Source organism: Somniosus microcephalus, unplaced genomic scaffold, assembly GCF_052327205.1.
Source record: "Somniosus microcephalus isolate GS21.2 unplaced genomic scaffold, FLI_Smic_1.0 unresolved_chr3, whole genome shotgun sequence".
NCBI lineage: Eukaryota > Metazoa > Chordata > Chondrichthyes > Squaliformes > Somniosidae > Somniosus > Somniosus microcephalus.
The window spans coordinates 72,566,055-72,588,848 of record NW_028225181.1 but is presented as its reverse complement, the minus strand read 5'-3'; the positions used below and the strand labels follow the sequence as shown (position 1 = coordinate 72,588,848).

Here is a 22,794-nt window from a genome sequence, read left to right as displayed (position 1 = left end):
GGCTGGGCAATCGGTGGAAGCCTCATCCACACACACAACACATGTACGGTTTCTCCCTGCTGTGAACGGTGCGATGTTTTTTCAGACTGTGTAACTGGTTAAAGCTCTTTCCACAGTCAGTGCACAGGAACACTCTCACTCGGGTGTGTGTGTCTCGGTGCTTTTCCAGTCACACCGATCTTTGAAATCTTTTCCCACAGACAGAACAGCAAACATTTCTCCTTCCACATTCAAAGGCTGATGATATTCCCTGTAAAAGCAGTTTACAAAAGACATCACTGTAAGTTCAGGATTAAAATTCGGAACAGATAATTCTGGTTTCTATGGAACATTCTCTCCTCTCTTATTACATAGAATTACACAGATTGTACAGCACAGAAACAGGCCAATCGGCCCAACTGGTCCATGTGGTGTTTATGCTCCACACGAGCCTCCTCCCATCTCTCTTCATCTCACCCTATCAGCATCTCCTTCGATTCCTTTCTCCCATGTGTTTATCCAGCTTCCCCTTAAATACATCCATGCTCTTCGCCTCAACCACTCCCTGTGGCAGCAAGTCCCTCATTCTCAGCACCCTCTGGGTGAAGGAGTTTAATCTAAATAGGACTTCCCTGGGCAGCCAATGAGCACTGCTGTCTCTTTTGTGCATTTCCTGGCGAGGCGAAACAGTTGATTTTTTCTGATCAAAAAGAGCTGAGCTCGGAAGCATTAGTCCTGTTTTGCCTCCTTTGGAGACCAGGTGTACGAGCAGAGTGAGCACAGCCTTCACAGCAACTGCAATAAAATTGTTACAGTTGTGAAGGAACTTTGTGTCAGTGCACTGGACCACAAACAAAGTATGTGTGTCGATTATTGTCTTATTACCCTACTGTAAAGTGCCTTGAGATTGATTTAAAAGCTCTATATAAAGGTAAGTTGTTGTTGGTGTATAGAGAACGCTGTTGAAATTTAGTGAAATGATCAATAACCAAGGAAGATCATTTCTTTGTTTGGTTCTGTTAGTTTTCATAGAATCATTGAAAAGTACAGCACGAAGGAGGCCATTCGGCCCACCGTGCCTGTGCTGGCTCTTAGAAAGAGCACTCGTGCTTAGTCCCACATCCCTGCTTGTTGTCCGTAACCCTGTAAGATCCTCATCCTCAAGTACCCGCCCAACTCCCTTTTAAAATCATTGATGGAATCAGCTCATGACCTTTTCAGGTCGAGCGTTCCAGATCCCGACAACTCTCTGAGTTTTATTCAATTGTTACCACAATTGTTTCTGTGAATGTTTAATAATAAATGCATTTTGCTGTGAAAGTAATTAAAACATTCCTAGTATATAAATAGACAGATGCATCAAAATATTAAAATTGTGGGAGGGAGGGCAGTGCTCGCCAGGGCCCAATAAACAATGGAATTCTTCTTTCCCAACCCAATGCTCAGAAGATGAAGTCCCAGAGCTGCCTCTGGCTCGGTTCCACCTGCCCTATTCTGACAAGCTGAGGTGTTGGTCAGTGCACTGTGATTGCCCTGTGGGCAGAAAATGGCAAATCTAGAAATATGACCGAAATAACACATTTTAACCCCAAAGCTGTAAATCCCCGTCCCACACACTCTCCCTCCTCCCTGTGCTGAAATCCAAACCCATCGCATCATCTCCAACATTTCTTTCCTCCACTCCCAGTTTTCCCCCTCCCTCTGCTCTGGTTGGGTTCAGTTCTCCACCCGCTGTGTGCAGAGTGAGAATAAAATCAATGAGTCAATGATTGTCTCTCCTGTTCACTGGGACCCTGAAACCTTCAGTTCTCCACCCGCTGTGTGCAGAGTGAGAATAAAATCAATGAGTCAATGATTGTCTCTCCTGGTCACTGGGACCCTGAAGCCCCGCCCACTCTCTGTTCCTGTACAAAGATGGCCACGCACGTGCCCTGCTGCAGGTAGAACCGGCCTGTCTTTCCTTCACCAAGATGGCGGCGGGTAACCCGGGCCTGTCACCGAGAAAAAGCCTCACCGCTGCCGTCTGGCGGAACTCATTCGGCCGCTGGATCTCATTCGGGCCTGAGACCGTTCTCCAACTTTATAAACCCTGAGGTGCAGCCTACCCGCAGTTTATTAACCTCCCGAACCCGCTCCCGCTGACCTGCAGCTCTGCCAGGCGACCGCGCGGGGCTTTCTTTGTAAAGTTGGTGAGGGACACATGACCCGGGCCCACTGCCTGATTGATGTGAGCTTCCGACCAATAGGGAGCGAGCGGGGCGCGGCTGGAGGTGCGAGCCGGTGGCGGGTCCTCCAACCAATCGGGGAGCCCGAGGGGCAGGACTAGCGCCGGCTGATTGTCTGATCCACAGGACAGCGAGTTTCTCCAGTCCCTTGTTCAGGGCCCGGGGCCAGGGGAGGCTGTGGGCCTTTATTCCCCTCATTGGACACAAGGCTCTTTGGCTCACAACACACTGGCTCAGGTTTTAATAGAGACTTTTTAATTTCATCCATAAAAGCAGATAAACCCCGTGCTTCTGTGGAACAAACTTTCTAATATTTGGGAGTAAAAGTACAAGTTTTTTTCCCTCTGGAGAATTTATTATTAGTTTCAGGAAACAGCAACCACTTGTATTTATAAAGCGCCTTTAATGTAGTAAAACATCCCAAGGCTCTTCACAGGATCGTTATAAAACAAAATTTGACACCGAGCCACATAAGGAGATATTAGGGCAGATGACCAAAAGCTTGGTCAAAGAGCATCTTAAAGAAGGAGAGAGAGGTAGAGAGATGGAGAGGTTTAGGGAAGGAATTCCAGAGCTTAGGGCCCAGGCAGCTGAAGGCACGGCCATCAATGGTGGAGCGATTAAATTCGGGGATGCTCAAGAGGGCAGAATTAGAGAAGCGCAAATATCTCGGGGTGGGGGCGGTTTGTAGAGGCTGGAAGAGATTACAGAGATAGGGAGGGACGAGGCCACGGAGGGATTTGAAAGGGCTGAGAATTTAAGGATGAGACACTTGAGGAAAAGCAGGGAGTGGGGGTGGGTCAAGCCCTTATGGGACAGGGTCGCTATTTCTGTTCTGCGACAGTTACTGGGACAGACTGTATCTCCCCCTCTCCTCCACACAGGGATTTGTGGTAGTTAAAGGGACAGCGATTCTTCTTGTTCCGCGAGATTGTAATTAAAGGGACACTACTCTGAGATGGCTGTGAACTTTTAGTGCCACCAGCCTTTCTAAAACATCTTCCTTTTTTTGAAGATCTGTGTGAACTCGCTGGTGACTCAGCAGGTTGGATGAACTCTGAAACCTCTTTGCACAGTCAGAGCATTTAAAGGGTCTCTCATCGGTTCTGGGACAGGAGGGATCTGGTTAACAGTGATCACAATATCATTGGGTTTAAAGTAGTTATGGAAAGGGACAAAGAAGAATCAATGGTGAAAATACCCAGCTGGAAGAGAGCCAATTTCAGTGATTTGAGAAGGGATCGAGCACAGGTGGACTGGAAACAAAGATTGTCCAGGAAAACAGTGAATGACCAATGGCAGGCCTTCAAGGCTGAGATAGTTCGGGTACAAACCAAGCATATTCCCATAAGGAGGAAAGATGGGCATCCAAAGCTAGAGCTCCCGATGACAAAGTATATCGAGGTTAGAATAAAACAGAGAAAGGAGGTTTACGACAAATGTCAGGTACAGAATACAGTCAAAAACCAGGACAATACAGAGAGTGCGGGGGAAATTGAAACAGGATATAAGGGCAAAGAGAATATGAGAAAAGATTGGCGGGTAACATAAAAGAGAACCCAAAAATCTTCTATAAACATATGCAAAGTGAAAGGATAGTTAAATGAATGGTGGGGCCGATTAGGGACCAAATAGGAGCACATCATACGGAAGCAGAGGGCATGGCTGAGGTACTGAATGAGCACTTAGCATCTGTCTCCACAAAAGAAGAGGATGAAGTTCATGTCGCAGTAGAGGAGGGGGGAGTAGAGAAATTGGATAAAAATGGATAGAAAGGTGGTGCTAAATAGGTTGTCATCACTCAAAGTTAACAAGTCACCCGGTCCGGATGGGATGCATCCTAGGTTGTTGAGGGAAGCTAGGGTGGAGATAGCAGAAGCTCCGACCACAATCTTTCAATCTCCCTCAGATATATGGGAGGGGTGCCAGAGGACTGGAGGATTGCAAATGTTACACCCTGTTTAAAAAAGGGGAGAGGGATAAACCTGGTAACTACAGGCCAATCAGTCTAATGTCAGTGGTGGGTGAACGACTAGAGACCATTGTCAAGGTCAAAATTAATTCTCACTTGGAGAAGCATGGGTTAATAAGGGGCAGCCAGTATGGATTTGTTGAAGGTAAATCGTGTCTGACTAACCTGATTGAGTTCTTTGATGAAGTATCAGAGGGTTGATGAAGGTAGTGCAGCAGATGTTGTATACATGGACTTTCTAAAGGCATTTGACAAAGTACCACATAAGAGACTTATTCGGAAAATAGAAGCACAGGAAATTAAAGGGATGATGGTAATTTGGGTATATAATTGGCTGAGGGATAGGAGACAGTGAGCAGTGCTGAGGGATGTTTTTCTGACTGGAGGGAAATATGCAGTGGGTTCCCCCAGAGGTCGGGATTAGGACCATTGCTTTTCTTGTTATATATAAATGACCTGGATTGGGTTTAGGTGTACAATTTTGAAGTTTACGGATGACAAAACTTGGCAACGTAGTAAATAGTGAGCATAGTAGTAGCAGACTTCAGAAGGACAGAGACAGACTGTGAAATGAGCAGACACAAGGCAGGTGAAATTAAATGAGGATAAGTGTGAAGTGACGCACTTTGGGAGAAACAACAGGGAGAGGCCGTATAATCTAAATGGGACTATGTTGAGGGGGTGCAAGAGCAGAGGGACCTGGGGGTCTATATTCACAAATCTTTGAAAGTGCCACGGCAAGTTGGTGAGGCGGTTCAGAAAGTGTATGGGATACTTGGCTTTGTAAATAGGGCCATTGAATACAAAAACAAGGAAGTTACACTAAACCTTTACAAGTCACCAGTTAGGAACATAGGACAGGAGGAGGCCATTCAGTCCCTCGAGCCTGTTCTGCCATTCAATGTGATCATGGCTGATCTGCGATCTAACTCCATACACCCGCCTTTGGCCCATATCTCTTAATACCTTTGGGTAACAAAAACCTATCAATCTCAGATTGAAAATTAACAATTGATCTCGCATCAATTGCCGTTTGCAGAAGAGAGTTCCAAACTTCTACCACCCTTTGTGTGTAGAAGTGTTTCCTAATTTCACTCCTGAAAGGTCTGGTTCTAATTTTTAGACGATGCCCCCAGTCCGAGAATCCCCAACCAGCGGAAATAGTTTCTCTCTATCTACCCTCTGTTCCCCTTAATATCCTGAAAACTTCAATCAGATCACACCTTAACCTTCTAAATTCCAGGGAATACAACCCTAATTTGTGTAATCCCTCCTCGTAACTTAACCCTTGAAGTCTGGGTATCATTCTGGTAAACCTACGCTGCACTCCCTCCAAGGCCAATATATCCTTCCTAAGGTGTGGTGCCCGGAACTGCTCACAGTGCTCCAGGTGTGGTCTAACCAGGGTTTTGTACAGCTGCAGGGTTTTGGCCTCAGCTGGAGTATTGTGTTCAGTTCTGGGCACCACACTTTAGGAAGGATGTCAAGGCCTTGGAGAGGATACAGAGGAGGTTGACCAGGATGGTACCAGGGATGAGGGACTTCAGTTATGTGGCGAGATTGGAGAAGCTGGGATTGTTCCCCTTAGAGCAAAGAAGGTTAAGAGGAGACCTAATAGAGGGGTTCAAAATGATGAGGGGTTTTGATCGAGCAAGTAGTGAGAAACTGTTCACTCTGGCAAGTGGGTCGGTAACCAAAGGTCACAGATTTAAAATAGTTGCTAAAAGAACTAGAGGGAAATGAGGAGAATTGTTTTCACACAGAGGGTTGTTAAGATCTGGAATGCACCATCTGAAAGGATGCTGGAATCAGGTTCCACAGGAACTTTCAAACAATAATTGGACATGTCCTTGAAGAGGACTAGTTTGCAGAGTTCTGGGGATAAAGCTGGGGTGTGGGACTAAATTGGACAGCTCTTTCAAAGAGCCGGCACAGACACGATGGGCCGAATCACCTCCTTCTGTGCTGTTAGATTCTATGATCAGTGTGAACACGCTGGTGTCCCTTAAGGCTCTTCGAGATTTTAAAGCTCTTCCCACAGTCAGAACATTTAAAGGGTCTCTCGTCAGTGTGAACTCGCTGGTGTATCAGTAGGTGAGATGACTGAGTGAATCACTTCCCCCACACGGAGCAGGTGAACGGCCTCTCACCAGTGTATAGGAGCCGGTGTCTCTTCAGCTCCCTGGAGCTTTTAAATCTTTTCCCACAGCCAGAACATTTAAAGGGGTTCTCTCCAGTGTGAACTTGCTGATGGGCCAGCAGGTTGGAGGACCGAGCGAATCCCTTCCCACACATGGATCAGGTGAACGGCCTCTCCCCAGCGTGTAGGAGCCGGTGTCTCTTCAGCTCCCCAGGGCTTTTAAAGCTTTTCCCACAGTCAGAACATTTAAAGGGTCTCTCGTCAGTGTGAACTCGCTGGTGTATCAGCAGGTTGGAGGGCTGAGCGAATCCCTTCCCACACACGGAGCAGGTGAATGGCCTCTCCCCAGTGTTTAGGTGTTGTGTCTCTTCAGCTCCCAGGACCTTTTAAAACTCTTCCCACAGTCAGAACATTTAAAGGGTCTCACGTCATTGTGAACAAGCTGGTGTGTCTGCAGGGTGGATGACTGATGCGCTATCAATAACTCAAAAGACTGAGATTAAGCGAGTAATTAACAGGCTTTTATTAACAAGAGAATGAAGGTGTACCTCGAGTGGTCGACCGGTCCAGAATGTAGAGGGACTGTGGAGCAGTCACCTTTATACCTGGACTCGTGGGAGGAGCCAGCCGAGACATGTACAGGCATGTACACAGTGGAATACAAACAGTGGTTTACCACAATGACTGAGTGAATCCCTTCCCACACACGAAGCAGGTGAACGGCCTCTCCCCAGTGTGAACTTGCTGGTGTTGCTTGAGCTCCCGGGGGATTTTAAAGTTCTTCCCACAGTGAGAACATTTAAATGGCCTTTCATCAGTGAGAACAAGCTGATGTGTCAGCAGTGTGGAGGACTGCAAGAATCCCTTCCCACGCATGGAGCAGGTGAATGGCCTCTCCACAGTGTGGAGGCACTGGTGTCCCTTCAGATCCCGGGGCTTTTAAAGCTCTTCCCACAGTCAGAACCTGTAAACGGCCTCTCATCAGTGTGAACAAGCTGGTGTCGCTTCAGATGCCCGGGGCTTTTAAAGCTCTTCCCACAGTCAGGACATTGAAATGGTCTCTCCCCAGTGTGAACTCGCTGGTGTGTTTGCAGGTGGGATGAACAAACAAATCCCTTTCCACACACGGAGCAGGTGAATGGACTGTCCCTGGTGTGACTGCGCCGTTGAACTTCCAATGCAGATGGGGAACTGACTCCCTTCCCACTGTCCCCACCTTTACCCGGTTTCTCCCTGGTGTGACGTTGCACATGTCCCACCAGGTCAGGCGATCGGCTGAATCCGTGTCTACACACTGAACACGTGTGTGGTTTGTCATCGCTGCTTTCTCCTTCCATGTGCAAAGGCCGATGATATTCAGGTCCTGATGAATCGAGCGACCCTCAGATTTTGACGTGATGTTTGGTCTGAGCTTCCCGCCTGTAACTGCTCCACTTCTATAACCCTATAAATCGAGTTCAGAAAAGGATCAGAGGCAAACTGTTGTTTAATTTTCCCCTTTCCGAATCTAGGGGCAGTGAAGCTGATTTTCAGGCCCCCGGCACTGCAGAAAGCGCTCTGTTGACTGAGTCCTGTGCATGTGCTCATGGCCCCCGCGCTCTCCTGCTCTACAATCGCCCGTCCCGATCGGTCCACAACGCGCATGCTCAGGGCACAAAACCCCGCGGTTGGAACATCGGGCGCGCATGCGGAGCCGCAACAACTGGTATGCATGCGCGGCTCAGGTGGGAGCGAGTCAGTGTTTCGCCTCAGCCACCAGGGAGGTGCGCATGCGCAGGACAACCCAACATTCTTCCTGTCAGCAATCACTCCCTCGTTTCTTTAATAAAAACAGAAAATGCTGGAAATACTCAGCAGGTCAGGCAGCATCTGTGGAGAGAGAAACAGTGTTAACGTTTCAGGTCGATGACCTTTCATCAGAACTACTTCTTCTTTAGTGTCAGCTGTGGCTCAGGTGGTAGCACTCTCGCCTCTGAGTCAGAAAGTTGTGGGTTCAAGTCCCACTCCAGAGACTTGAGCACAAAAATCTACGCTGGCACTGCAGTGCAGTACTGAGGGAGTGCGGCACTGTCAGAGGTGGCGTCTTTCGGATGAGACGTTAAACTGAGGCCCCGTCTGCTCTCTGAGGTGGACGTCAACGATCCTATGGCACTATTTCAAGAAAGAAAGGCTTGCATTTATATCGTGCCTTTCATGACCACCAGACGTCTTGAAGTGCTTTACAACCAATGAAGTACTTTTGGAGTGTAGTCACTATTGTAATGTGGTAAAGAGCAGGGAAATTATCCCCGGCGTCCTAGTCAATGTTTATCCCTCAATCAATGAAACAAAATGATAGATTATCTGGTCATTATCACATTGCTGTTTGTGGGAGCTTGCTGCGCGCTAAGTGACTGCCGCGTTTCCTACATTACAACAGTGACTACACTTCAAAAATACTTCACTGGCTGTAAAGCACGTTGGGGCGTCCGGTGGTGGTGAAAGGTGCTATAGAAATGCAAGTCTTTCTTTCTTCACTGTTCTCACCAGCGACCTCTTCTGGCAGTTAGTTGGTTGATTGACAGCCGAGAGTCCGCGCATGCGCACACGGAGCGGCGGTTTGGGCCGAGTCTGGCACAGCAACCCCTCCCGGTCACCAAGGGTAATAACTGCGCATGCCCAGAGGACACCAACACCCCTCCCCCACTCGGAGCTGCACCTGCGCACTTGGATCCTGCCGGACGGAGTTGGCGCGGGGCATTCCGGGGAAAGGCCTTGGTGTCGGTTCCAGAGTCGCGATCGGTGACGCAAAGTGAGTTTTCTCCGCTCCGATTGGGTGGAGAATCGCGCGGGGTGGTGGGGAGCGGGGGATCGGGAGAGAGTAAAGAGAAATAGAAAAACCTGAGAGTCCGCGAGGCCCCAGACCGAGCGGCGTCAGTTGGACGGACCACGTGATCTCCTCGGGGACACGTCACCCGGGCCCGCGGCCTGATTGACGGGAGCTTCCGACCAATAGGGAGCGGGCGGGGCGGGGCTGGAGGGGCGAGCTGGCGGCGGGTCCTCCAACCAATCGGAGAGCCCGAGGGGCGGGACTAGCGCCGGCTGATTGTCTGATCCGCAGGGCAGCGAGTTTCTCCAGTCCCTTGTTCAGGGCCCGGGGCCAGAGGAGGCTGTGGGCCTTTATTCCCCTCATTGGACACAAGGCTCTTTGGCTCACAACACACTGGCTCAGCTTTTAATAGAGACTTTTTAAATTCAGCAATAAAAGCAGATAAACCTCGTGCTTCTGTGGAACAAACTTTCTAACATTTTATAGAATCATAGAATGGTTACAGCACAGAAGGAGGCCATTCGGCCTATTGAGCCCATGCCGGCTATCTGCAAGACCACTTCAGGGAGTCCCACTCCCCGCCCTTTCCCTGTAACCCTGCAAATTTCTTTCCTTCAGGTACTCGAGGGGCCGAATGGCCAACTCCTGCTCCTATCTTCTATGTATCTATAATCCGAGGCACAGGTAGGCCCCACAGCGGCGGTGGCGGCAGACCTGTGAGGAGCAGCGGTGGTGATATAAAGCGAGGTGGTGGAGCAGGTAGGCCCCACAGCAGTGGACCTGTGAGGAGCGGCGGCGGTGATATAAAGAGCGAGGCAGCGGAGTTTATTGGGTGTCTGTAGTTCTTGTGACACTTCCTGTGTCCCTGATAACTATGTGTGCGGGAAGTGTATCCAGCTGCAGCTACTGGCAGACCACATTGCGGCGCTGGAGCTGCGAGTGGATACATACTGGAGTATTCACGATGCTGAGGACATCATGGATAGCACGTTTAGGGAGTTGGTCACAGCGCAGGTAAAGGCTGCACAGGCAGGAAGAGAATGGGTGACCACCAGGCAGAGTAGCAGGTGCAGGCAGGTAGTGCAGGGGTCCCCTGTGGGCATCCCCCTCTCAAACAGATATACCACTTTGGATATTGTTGCGGAGGATGGCTTATCAGGGGAAGGCAGCAGCAGCCAATTTCCTGGCACCGTGGGTGGTTCTGCTGCACAGGACGGGAGGAAAATGAGTGGGAGAGCGATAGTAATAAGGGATTCTATTGTAAGGGGAATAGATAGTCGTTTCTGCGGCCGCAAACGTGACTCCAGGATGGTATGTTGCCTTCCTGGTGCAATGGTCAAGGATGTCTCAGAGTGGCTGCAAAACATTTTGGAAGGGGAGGGTGAACAGCCAATTGTCGTGGTGCATATAGGTACCAACGGTATAGGTAAAAAAATGGGATGAGGTCCTAAAAGCTGAATATAGGGGGTTAGGAGGTAAATTAATAAATAGGACCTCCAAGGTAGCAATCTCAGGATTGCTACCAGTGCCACGTGCTAGTCAGAGTAGAAATAGAAGGATATTTCAGATGACTACATGGCTAGAGGAATGGTGCAAGGGGGCGGGATTCAAATTCCTGGGACATTGGAACCGGTTCTGGGGTAGGTGGGGCTAGTACAAACCGGACGGTTTGCACCTGGGCAGGACTGGGACCGATGTCCTCGGGGGAGTGTTTGCTAGTGCTCTGGGGGAGGGTTTAAACTAAAATGGCAGGGGGTTGGGAACCTGAGCAGGGAGACAGAGGAAAGGGAAACAAGGATAGAAGCAAAAGACAGGAAGGAGAAAAACAAAAGTGGCAGTCAGAGAAATCATGGGTTTAAATCAAACATAGCCACAGTAAATAATAATTCTAAAAGGTGTAACAGTGTTAAAAAAACAAGCCTGAAGGCCTTGTGTCTTAATGCGAAGAGCATTCGTAATAAGGTGGATGAATTAGTTGCGCAAATAGAGGTAAACGGGTATGATATGATTGGGATTGCGGAAACATGGCTCCAGGGTGGCCAAGGCTGGGAACTCAACATCCAGGGGTATTCAATATTCAGGAAAGATAGGCAAAAAGGAAAAGGAGGTGGGGTAGCATTGCTTTTTAAAGAGGAAATTAACACAATTGAAAGGAAAGATATTAGCTCTGATGATGTGGAATCTGTATGGGTAGAGCTGAGAAATACCAAGGGGCAGAAAACGTTAGTGGGAGTGTTATACAGACCTCCAAACAGTAATGCGGAGGTTGGGGATGGCATTAAATGGGAAATTAGAGACGCGTGCAATAAGGGCACAGCAGTTATCATGGGTGACTTTAATCTACATATAGATTGGGCTAAACAAATTAGTAACCATACTCTGGAGGAGGAATTCCTGGAGTGTTTACGGGATGGTTTCCTGGACCAATATGTCGAGGAACCAACTAGAGATCAGGCCATCTTAGACTAGGTATTATGTAATGAGAAAGGATTAATTAGCAATCTTGTTGTGCGAGGCCCCTTGGGTCAGAGCGATCATAATATGATGGAATTATTCATTAAGATGGAGAGTGAAGTAGTTGACTCAGAGACTAGGGTCCTGAATTTAAATAAAGGAAACTACGATGGTATGAGGCGCGAGTTGGGTAGGATTGATTGGGGAATGTTACTCAAAGGCTTGATGGTAGATAGGCAATGGCAAACATTCAAAGATTGCATGGATGAACTACAGAATTTGATCATCGCTGTTTGGCATAAAAATAAAACAAAAAAGGTGACTCAACCGTGGCTAACAAGGGAAATTAGGGATAGCATAAGATCCAAGGAGAGGACATATAAATTGGCCAGAAAAAGTAGTAAACCTGAGGATTGGGAGCAGTTTAGGATTCAGCAAAGGAGGACAAAGGGATTAATTAAGAGGGGGGAAATAAAGTATGAGAGTAAGCATTCAGGGAACATAAAAACTAACTGTAGATATGTGAAGAGAAAAAGATTGGTGAAGTCAAGCATAGGTCCCTTGCAGTCAGAATCAGGGGAATTTATAATGGGGAACAAAGAAATGGCAGGCCAATTAAATACATTCTTTGGTTCTGTCTTCACAAAGGAGGACACAAATAACCTCCCAGAGATGTCGGGGAACATAGGGTCTAATGAGAGGGAGGAACTGAAAGAAATCAGTATTTGTAGGGAAATGGTGTGAGGGAAATTGACGGGATTGAAGGCTGATAAATCCCCAGGGCCTGATAATCGACATCCTAGGGTACTTAAGGAAGTAGCCCTAGAAATAGTAGATGCATTGCTGGTCATCTTCCAAAATTCGATAGACTCTGGAACAGTTCTCATGGGTTGGAAGGTTGCTAATATTACCCCACTATTCAAAAAAGGTGGTAGAGAGAAAACGGGGAATTATATCGGGAGTGGGGAAAATGCTAGAGTCCATTTTAAAAGATGTAATAGCAGAGCACTTGGAAAACAGTGACAGGATCGGACAAAGTCAACATAGATTCACAAAAGGTAAATCATGCTTGACTAATCGACTGCAATTTTTTGAGATTGTAACTGGTAGAATAGATAAGGGAGAACCAGTGGATGTGGTGTATTTGGACTTTCAGAAGGCTTTCGATCAGGTACCGTAGAAGAGATTAACGTGTAAAGTTAAGGCACATGGGATTGGGGGCAAGGTACTGACTTGGATAGAGAACTGGTTGACAGACAGGAAGCAAAGAGTTGGAATAAACGGGTCTTTTTCCGAGTGGCAGGCAGTGACTTGTGGGGTACCGCAGGGATCGGTCCTAGGACCCCAGCTATTAACAATATTATATATACATAAATAAATGATCTAGACGAGGGAACGAGATGTAACATCTCCAAGTTTGCAGACAACACAAAGCAGGGTGGGCGTGTGTGAGGACAGGTTGGGTGATTAGGCAGAAGCAAGGCAGATGCAGTATAATGTGGATAAATGTGAGGTTATCCACTTTGGTGGCAAAAACAGGAAGGCAGATTATTATCTGAATGGCAATAGATTGGGAGAAGGGGAAGTGCAACGAGACCTGGGTGTCTTTGTGCACGAGTCGCTGAAGGTAGGCATGCAGGTGCAGCAGGCGGTTAAGAAGGCAAATGGTATGTTGGCCTTCGTAGCGAGGGGGTTTGAGTACAGGAACAAGGATGTCTTGCTGCAGTTGTACAGGGCCTTGGTGAGACCACATCGTGAGTATTGTGTGCAGTTTTGTTCGCCTTATCTGAGGATGTTCTTGCTGGGGAAGGAGTTCAATGAAGATTCACCAGGCTGATACCTGGGATGGCAGGAATGACGTATGAGGAGAGATTGAAATGATTGGACTTGTACTCACTGGAGTTCAGAAGAATGAGAGGGGATCTCATTGAACTTATAAAATTCTGACAGGACTGGACAGACTAGATGCAGGAAGGATGCTCCCGATGGTCGGGGAGTCCAGAACCAGGGGTCACAGTCTAAGGATACGGGGTAAGCCATTTAGGACAGAAATGAGGAATTTCTTCACCCAGAGAGTGTTGAACCTGTGGAATTCTCTACCACAGAAGGCAGTAGAGGCCAATACATTAAGTATATTCAAGAAGGAGTTGGATATATTTCTTAAGGCTAAAGAGATCAAGGGGTATGGGGAGAACACAGGGACCGGGTACTGAATTTTGATGATCAGCCATGATCGCATTGAATGGCGGAGCAGGCTAGAGGGGCCGAATGGCCTACTCCTGCTCCTATCTTCTATGTTTCTATGTTTGTATGTTTCTATGCTTCAGTTTGAGCTGGAGTGGAGATGGAGGAGAAGCTGCTGGGTTTAACCCCCAGGAGTACCCAACAATTTCCAATGTGAGACTGTCAAGGGAGGTGGATTCTAGGGGAGATTAGGTTGTTAAACAGACACTGTCCGTACAATGTAAAAGAGTATTGTTTTAGGAACAAGTATTTCTGTACAGGCTTTTAATCCAGTTTACATCTGCAGATTTGTTTTAATTCATTCTTGGGATGTGGGCGTAGCTCGCAAGAGCAGCAAATATTGCCAATCCCCAGTTGCCCGTTGAGAAGGGGGTGGTGAGTCGCCTTCTTGAACTACTGCAGTCCGTGTGGTGAAGGTATTCCCACAATGTTGTTCGGTAAGGAGTTCCAGGATTTTGACCCAGTAACTATGAATATATCTGAGTCAGGATGATGTGTGACTTGGAGGGGAACTTGGATATGATGGTGCTCCCATGCAACAGCTGCCCTTGTCCTTCTAGGTGGTGGAGGTTGCGGGTTTTGGAGGTTCTATCAAAATTCTGGTCGAGTTGCAGATGTATAAAGTTCCTTTCCTTCGGCCCCTCCCCCTCCCCCCTCCCACTCCCACCTCTCTCTCTCTCCTCCCATAGAGGCCAGAGTCTTGTGTAGGCCCAGACCAGGTGGTGGATTCCTTTCCCTGAAGGACATTAGTGAATCAGTTGGGTTTTTATGACAATCCGGCAGCTTTCATGGTCACTTTTTTCTAGTGCCGGCCCACCAAATGACCAGATTCACTGAGCTCAATTTCACAACCTGCCTTTGTGGGTTGTCTCTCACGCTCCCTGTTTTAAATTAATTTTACAGGGCACTGGAAGGGGAGGACTTACAGACAGGAAGCTCAAACCAAACCTCACTTCAAGATCTGACAGAGTCACTCGACTCATCGGATCTGAGTATCACCGGCCTCTGAACATGGAAGCAAAAAGCACCGTTCACAGCGGGGAGAAACCGTACACGTGTTCTGTGTGTGGACGAGGCTTCAGCCAACCATCTGACCTATCGAGACACAAGCGCATTCACACTGGGGAGAGGCCGTTCACCTGCTCTGAGTGTGGGAAGGGATTCACTAATTCATCCAACCTGCTGACACACCAGCGTGTTCACACCGGGGAGAGGCCGTTCACCTGCTTCGAGTGTGGGAAGGGATTCACTGATTCATCCAACCTGCTGACACACCAGCGTGTTCACACCGGGGAGAGGCCGTTCACCTGCTCTGAGTGTGGGAAGGGATTCACTAATTCATCCAACCTGCTGACACACCAGCGTGTTCACACCGGGGAGAGGCCGTTCACCTGCTTCGAGTGTGGGAAGGGATTCACTGATTCATCAACCCTGCTGAATCACCAGCGAGTTCACACTGAGGAGAGACCTTTTAACTGCTCGGACTGTGGGAAGTGCTATAAAGGTTCCGGGGAACTGATACGCCATCAACGTGTTCACACTGGGGAGAAACCGTTCACCTGCTCTCACTGCGGGACTGGTTTCAGGCGATCATCTGAGCTCATGGTACACCAGCGCACTCACACTGCGGAGATGCCGTTCAGGTGCTCTCACTGCGGGACTGGGTTCAGGCAGTCATCTGCACTCACTGTCCACCAGCGCACTCACACTGGGGAGAGGCCATTCACCTGCTCCATGTGTGGGAAGGGATTCACTCAGTCATCCCACCTGCTGAGACACCAGCGAGTTCACACTGGGGAGAGGCCGTTCACCTGCTCTGAGTGTGGGAAGGGATTCACTCAGTCATCCACCCTGCTGAGACACCAGCGAGTTCACAAGTGACTGCAGGGGTTGGATTCTGTTGTTGCTGCTGTTAATCACATCCAGGACTGAACCATGTTCATTCTGACAGTTGGGGATTGTTTCTGCTGATGTTAAACTCCAGCCCAGTTCCCGGAGTTATTAATATTCTGGATAGATGTCAAATAAATCAACTTTGTTTTAAACACATCGTTGTAGATTTTTGTCTTTCCCACCTGAGTGTTTAGCATCACCTGGCTGGAGCTCAGAAAGGACAATCTGGGGGAGGATCGTACGGTGGGAGCAGAACTCCAGCCTGGACACAGTCCTTCAGGGCCACACTGAGAGGGGCAAACGGCACTTGGTCTTTCTTGTCTCTCTTCACTGACAGCAAAGTTGCCGTGCGGGTTAATCTCGAGGTGTGTGAGAAACGTATCCCAGCCGCTCTCTGCCATGGTTCAGAGCTCCTAGGCACGGAACAGAAGGTTCCTTTAGGAATGTACCCCAGTGCTTTTTTTTTAATGGCCTTATTAACCTGTGTTGCTACTTTTAGTGATTTGTGTATCTGTGTCCCTGGATCCCTCTGCTCCTCCAGCCCATTTAGACTCTTAGGGGGCAATTCGGTGGCGCCCCCTTTGGGTCGCTAACGTCACCGGAGCTAATTTTTGCCCCCTGAAAAAGTTAGCGCCCCTGCGCATTAAATTCAGTGGTAGCGCCCCAGGCAGGAGGCGGGGTGCTACTGGAGGCGCTCCTCTCCCTCTTGAGGCGCTACCAGTGAATTTCACGGTGCTTTGTGTAACAGCGCCACGCCCGTCAGCACATAGCACCGCGTCATAGCAGACCTCTCTCCCTGATTAAAGCAGAGGGGCCTAGCACTGCGCACACCGGGGCCCTGCTGGTCCACCAGGGAGCGGGGTGTCAGATCAAGAGGAATGCCGGGCTGAGGGATCATGGCCAACACCCCGAAGAAGAAAGGGGAAGGGGCAGGTGCTGGCAGTCGGCCAAAATTAAAATTTGCCGCCCGACACCTGCCCTTTAACTGGTGTCGCCGCGGCTACAGGAACGAACCCTGACCCTGTCTGACATATCGTCCGGCGATAGGTCAGGGGTCGCAAACCAAGGTTGCAGCCGGTGTGCTGCGCATGGCGATGATATCATTGCCGGCGGTGCAGTGCCGCGGGGAGCTACGGACTACCTCCGCCACTAACCTCCCGCTGAATATCGCGGGAGGCACAAAGCAACACAATTTCACCCCCTTGTCCAAGTAGTGTGTGGCCTCCTTATTCTTCCCACCAAAATACACCACCTCACACTGATCTATAGTGAAATTCATTAACACACCACCTCACACTGATCTATAGTGAAATTCATTAACACACCACCTCACACTGATTTATAGTGAAATTCATTAACACACCACCTCACACTGATCTATAGTGAAATTCATTAACACACCACCTCACACTGATCTATAGTGAAATTCATTAACACACCACCTCACACTGATCTATAGTGACATTCATTAACACACCACCTCACACTGATCTATAGTGAAATTCATTTGCCAATTACACGCCCATTCTGAAATTTATTAATGTCTTCTTGCATTTTGTCTTCCTCAGTATTAACTCTACCTTCCAATTTGGTGTCATCGACAAATTTTGAAATTGTACCTCTGATTCCCAAGTCCAAATCGTTTATGTAAATGGTGAACAATAGTGATCCCAGCGCCGATCCCTGTGGAACACCACTTCCCACCTTTTGCCAGTCTGAGTAGCTACTCCCAACCCCTACTCTCTGTTTTCTGTTTTGTAACCAGCTTGCTATCCATAAACAGTATGTAAGATCGACAAGATGACCAAGGTCAGGCCGTGTGGAGTGAAGGGCCAGGCAGCAGAATGGATGGAAAGATGGCTACAAAACAGAAATCAGAGGGTTGGAGTTAAGGGAAGTTTGTTGCGATCTTTCCATCCATTCTGCTGCCTGGCCCTTGACTCCACACGGCCTGACCGTGGTCATCTTGTAGACCGTACATACTGCAGACACAGTGCACCAGTGGTGGAGGGGGGTGGATATCGAGTCCTGTGGCAGGGGCGCTGATGAAGTGGATTTCTCTGTCTGTGAGTTTTGAGGCATCGCTAGTGGCGCTTTTCACCACTTTCCACCTTTAAAAAAAACCTTGCTGCTAGTTTATTAAAGCCATTAACAGGTGCTCAGGTGGGACACACCAATAAATGAGACCTTGTTTCCCTCAGAATGACAGGCCTGAACCCGAGTTAGAAAACATTTAGTAATTAAACCAGACTGGGCGGGGCCTGAGGTGCGAGTTAGTGACAGAAAATTGGTGGCCAGCGTACTTCACACCAGGGCTGAGGATCCGGGGACTCGGGTTTTTGTGTCATTTATTGATTAATTTTGTTTATTGCCCAATCTCAATCAGACTGGCGGGTCATCTTGCTGTCTGACGGAGGCGAGGGTCCCCAGTGGAGGGCTCTCTATGCGGGTGTCCTGCCCTGCATCATTGGGGATCTGGGGTGGAGACTGTTGCAGGGAGCTGTCGTGTGCAACAGTTTCTAAGCTCCTTTCCGGACTCCAAGGTCAGATGTATTTTTTGCAGTCTAGAGGAGCTCACGGGCCGTGTATATATTCAGTGTGACAGGTTGCAGCCCCTGTGTAGTTACCTGAAGGGGCTGCTCCTCAACTCTTGGTTACACTTTAGCCCCACGCTCCTAATCTGTGGCCGCCCAGTGCGGAGGGGGGTGGGTAAGTCGGAGGATCTTCTCCTGGACCTGCTCTTGGGCCTGGTGAAAACAGCAATTTGTAGGTCCAGGATGGGCGGGGCCCATGGGGTGGGGTCACTCTGGCTGCCTGCCCCTCTCCCATGGTCTTGTCCGTTCCTGGGTGGCCCTGGAGAGGGTGCAGGCGGTGTTTTGACCGGTACGCTTGATGCCTTCTGTGACCGGTGGGCACCTCAGGTTAAAGAGGGTATGATTAAGAAGTTTGCAGATGATACTAAAATCGGCTGTGTGGTTGATACTGAAGGAGGAAGCTGCAGACTGCACGAAGATATCAATACATTGGTCAGGTGGGCAGAACAGTGGCAAATGGAATTCAATCCGGGGAAGTGTGAGGTAATGCATTTGGGGAGGACTAACAAGGAAAGGGAATACACATTAAATGGTAGGACACTGAGTAGTGTAGAGGAACAAAGGGACCTTGGAGTGCATGTCCACAGATCCCTGAAGGTAGCAGGCCAGGTAGATAAGATGGTTAAGAAGGCATACGGAATGCTTGCCTTTATTAGCCGTGGCATAGAATACAAGCGCAGGGAGGTTTATGCTTCAACTGTATAAAACACTAGTTAGGCCTCAGCTAGAGTACTGCGTGCAGTTCTGGTCACCACATTACAGGAAAGATGTGATTGTACTAGAGGGTACAGAGGAGATTTACAAGGATGTTGCCAGGAGTAGAGAATCTTAGCTATGAGGAAAGACTGGATAGGCTGGGTCTGTTTTCCTTGGAACAGAGGAGGCTGAGGGGAGACCTTATTGAGGTGTATAAAATTATGAGGGACATAGATAAAGTGGATAGAAAGGACCAATTTCCCTTAGCAGAGGGGTCAAAAACCAGGGGGCACAGATTTAAAGGAATTGGGGGAAGGCTTAGAGGGGATTTGAGGGGAAATGTCTTCACCCAGAGGGTGGTGGGGGTCTGGCACTCAATGCCTGAAAGGGTGATAGAGGCAGGAACCCTAACCACATTTAAAAAGTACTTGGATGTGCACTTGGGATGCTTTACCCTGCGGGGCTACGGACCAAGAGCTGGGAAGTGAGATTAGGCTGGATCGCTCTTTGTTGGCTGGCGCGGACACAATGGGCTGAAATGGCCTCCTTCCGTGCTGTAACTTTCTATGATTCTAAGTGGCAATAATCGATCCTCACAGTCACATTATGATTGAATTATTATTTGTGAGTGTCGCTGTATTGTACAGTTATTATTCATAGAATAGATTCACAGAGACTTACAGCACAGAAGGAGGCCATTCGGCCCATCGTGCCTGTGCCGGCTCTTTGAAAGAGTCGTGGTGTTTAGTCCCACATCCTCACTTTTTGTCCGTAACCCTGTCAGTTGCTCAAGTTCCCGTCCAACTCTGCTTTACAATTATTAACGGAATCAGCTTCCACCATCTTTTCAGGTCGAGTGTTCCAGATCCCCACAACTCTGAGTGGAAACATTTCTCCTCATCTCTCCTCTAGATCTTTTGTCAATATTGTTGACTCTTTGACCTCTAGTTATTGACCCACTCACCAGAGCGAATGTTTCTTTCCCAATTTATTCTATCAAAATCGCTCACCATCTTGAAAACCTCTATTAAATCACCTCTGAACCTTCTCTGTTCCAAGGAGGACAGTCCGAACTTAGAACATAAGAAGTAGGAGCAGGAGTCGGCCATACGGCCCCTCGGGCCTGCTCCGCCATTCAATAGGATCATGGCTGATCCGAACCTAGACTCACATCCACTTCCCTGCCCACTCCCCGTAACCCCTTATTCCCTTATCAGCTAGGAAACTGTCTATCTCCGTTTTAAATTTATTTAATGTCGCAGCTTCCACAACTCTCTGAGGCAGCAAATTCCATAGATTTACTACCCTCTGAGTGAAGAAGTTTATCCTCATCTCAGTTTTGAAAGGGCAGCCCCTTATTCTAAGATTATACCCCCTAGTTCTAGTCTCACCCATCAGTGGAAACATCCTCCCCGCATCCACCCGATCAAGCCCCCTCACAATCTTATATGTTTCGATAAGATCGCCTCTCATTCTTCTGAATTACAATGAGTAGAGTCCCAACCTACTGAACCTTTCCTCATAAGTCAACCCCCTCATCTTCGGAATCAACCGAGTGAACCTTCTCTGAACTGCCTCGGGAGCAAGTATATAAGTGTGGGGCCCAGACTTGTCCACAACACTCCAGCTGAGGCCTAACCTGTGATTTATTAAGTTCCAGCATCATCTCTTTGCTTTTATATTCTATTCCTCTGTTTATAAAGCCAAGTAACCGGTTATTGGTTGTTTAATATCTGTGGGGCACTGGGGCACTTGCCTTCATGGGTTTTGCTCCCATCTGGTGTCACTGGGGCAACTCAGAGTCACCCCTACAGGTGGTGAAAAATGGCCCAATCTCAATCGGATGACAAAGATGAGGAGAAATGTTTTCACTCAGAGAGTTGTTGGGATCTGGAATGCTCAGGGAGTGGGTTAATGAACCCCGGGATCCCTGATAGCCAGCCAGGATCTTCTGCTGCTGCTGTGCCAGAAGAGAACAGAGGAGAGGAGAGGAGAGGTGAGGTCTCTCTCTCTCTCTCTGTGTCCAGGAGGAGAGACCACATCTGTTGCTGCTGCAGCTACTATTGGGGTGCCAGAGGAGAGGAGAGGAGAGACCAGGAGACCAGACCAGAGCTAACAACAAAGGGAAGCCATCCGATCACTGCTTCCCCAACTGGTCTCCATTACAGGAGAGGGGAGAGAAACGAACATCCTACATCTGTTCAGAAGGAGGGAGAGTCGTTGGAAAACTTCTACAGGTGGGTGTCTCATGGTGCACTCTCATAAAGACTTTGTATTTAAGTGGAAGGGAGGAAAGAAAAAGGAAAAGAAAACATCTAGGGGTGTGTGTGAGTGTGTGTGGCTCTTGTAAAAACAGGGCAACACACACCACTAGCAAACACCCCTCCCTATTGCTTGACCTGGGACAGCTGGAGCTGCCCAGGCGAAGGCATCATTTAATTATCACATTGTTAAGACCTGGTGGTGGACTGAGCCTGGGCACCTCCAGCTTTATTTTCCCAGGTGAAGACATCTTCTCCCCCCACAAGAAGACCATCAATAGAGATTATTTTTCAGAGAATGCACCCCTGCGAGCACCCACCCACCATCTTGAGTGGAGACCCTGCCTCTGCGGACTCTCTCCTTCCCACCCCCCCTTTCCCTCTCTCTTTGCCTCTCTCTTTGTCTCTCTCTAAAGAGACACCTCATATCCATTAATTGCCCGTTGAGCAGAGGAGGGAAGGCCCCTCTCCCACTTTAATCAACAAGGGGAGAGGTGCGCCTTCACTTTTAAAGCTCCCTCTGCTCAGGGAAAACAACCATTGAGGCCATTAACATCACCAAGCCTGTGACTTGGGGTGGGTGTAGCCCTTTATAATAAGCGCCCCACGGTGTTGACCACATCATCGCCGGTGACGGGGCCAGCAAGGTCATACGCAAGTGTGGCAGCCACGGCCAAGGCTGCTCCCGCTGCTTCTGCTGCCCCGTCACCTTTCCGCCTTCTCACTAAAAAACACAGGGCGAAGAGCTACACTCACCCCAACATGACTATCGAAGCATGCGTGAAGGCCATGGCTGAGGTTGTCGGCCCTTCAGCCATCGTCGTCACCTCGAAAATGTATGGCAAGGCTGTGTTCTTCCTGGCATCGGAGCGGGCGGTGTCCCTGGCCGTAACCAAGGGGCTCACCATGGGCAGGACCTTCCTGCTGGTGGATCCTCTCAAGGCCACCGTGCAGAGGATCCTTTTATCAAACATCTCACCCTTTGTTTCGGCTGAGCTCCTCCTCCCCCACCTACGTCAACTGGGGGAGGTGAGGTCGGGGATCACACCAACCCCGCTCGGATGCAGGGAGGCCAGCCTCCGGCACGTCTTCTCCTTCCGGCGCCAGCTTTTTGTTCAGCTGGCGCAGGAGGACACCGAGGGCACTTTTATTGTATGCCACGAGGGGGCTGCCTACCGCGTCTTTTGGACGTCAGACGGTGTGCGGTGCCATGCCTGTAAGGAGGTGGGGCATGTACGAAAGAGCTGCCCCACCTCCAAGGCTGCCAGAACATCTGAGGTGGCCAAGGCTGGCGCCGCCACCGCTCGCCCCCCGATTCTGTCCGCGTGTCCTCAACACCTGATGCATGATCGACGTCGGAGGCCAACGCCATCACAGCCTTCAGCGGGGGGGAGGGAGAGTGTCTGAGCGAAGGGAAGGTGCAGAAGAAGATAAAGCACCTTAGGGCGGGTCCCCTCGGTGAGCACGTGGATACGGACGATCTGCTGGAACTTACACCCGCACACCTTGCGCTGGTGGCGGCAGAGT

At 49.0% G+C, this 22,794-nt stretch overlaps 2 protein-coding genes across 2 annotated transcripts in view; one reads left to right on the top strand and one right to left on the bottom strand.

Moving 5' to 3' along the window:
• LOC147091988 (uncharacterized) overlaps positions 1-15,859 on the top strand; it is a 72,871-nt gene extending 57,012 nt beyond the window's left edge. Inside the window, exon 4 of the mRNA XM_085976981.1 lies at positions 14,861-15,859. Coding sequence (XP_085833107.1) covers positions 14,861-15,704 — 844 coding nt within the window. The 3' untranslated portion in view covers positions 15,705-15,859. The remainder of the gene's footprint in view (positions 1-14,860) is intronic.
• LOC147091986 (uncharacterized) overlaps positions 6,816-22,794 on the bottom strand; it is a 39,179-nt gene continuing 23,200 nt past the window's right edge. The window contains exon 2 of the mRNA XM_085976974.1: positions 6,816-7,760. Within this exon, the coding sequence (XP_085833100.1) occupies positions 7,240-7,653 (414 nt within the window). The 5' untranslated portion in view covers positions 7,654-7,760 and the 3' untranslated portion in view covers positions 6,816-7,239. The remainder of the gene's footprint in view (positions 7,761-22,794) is intronic.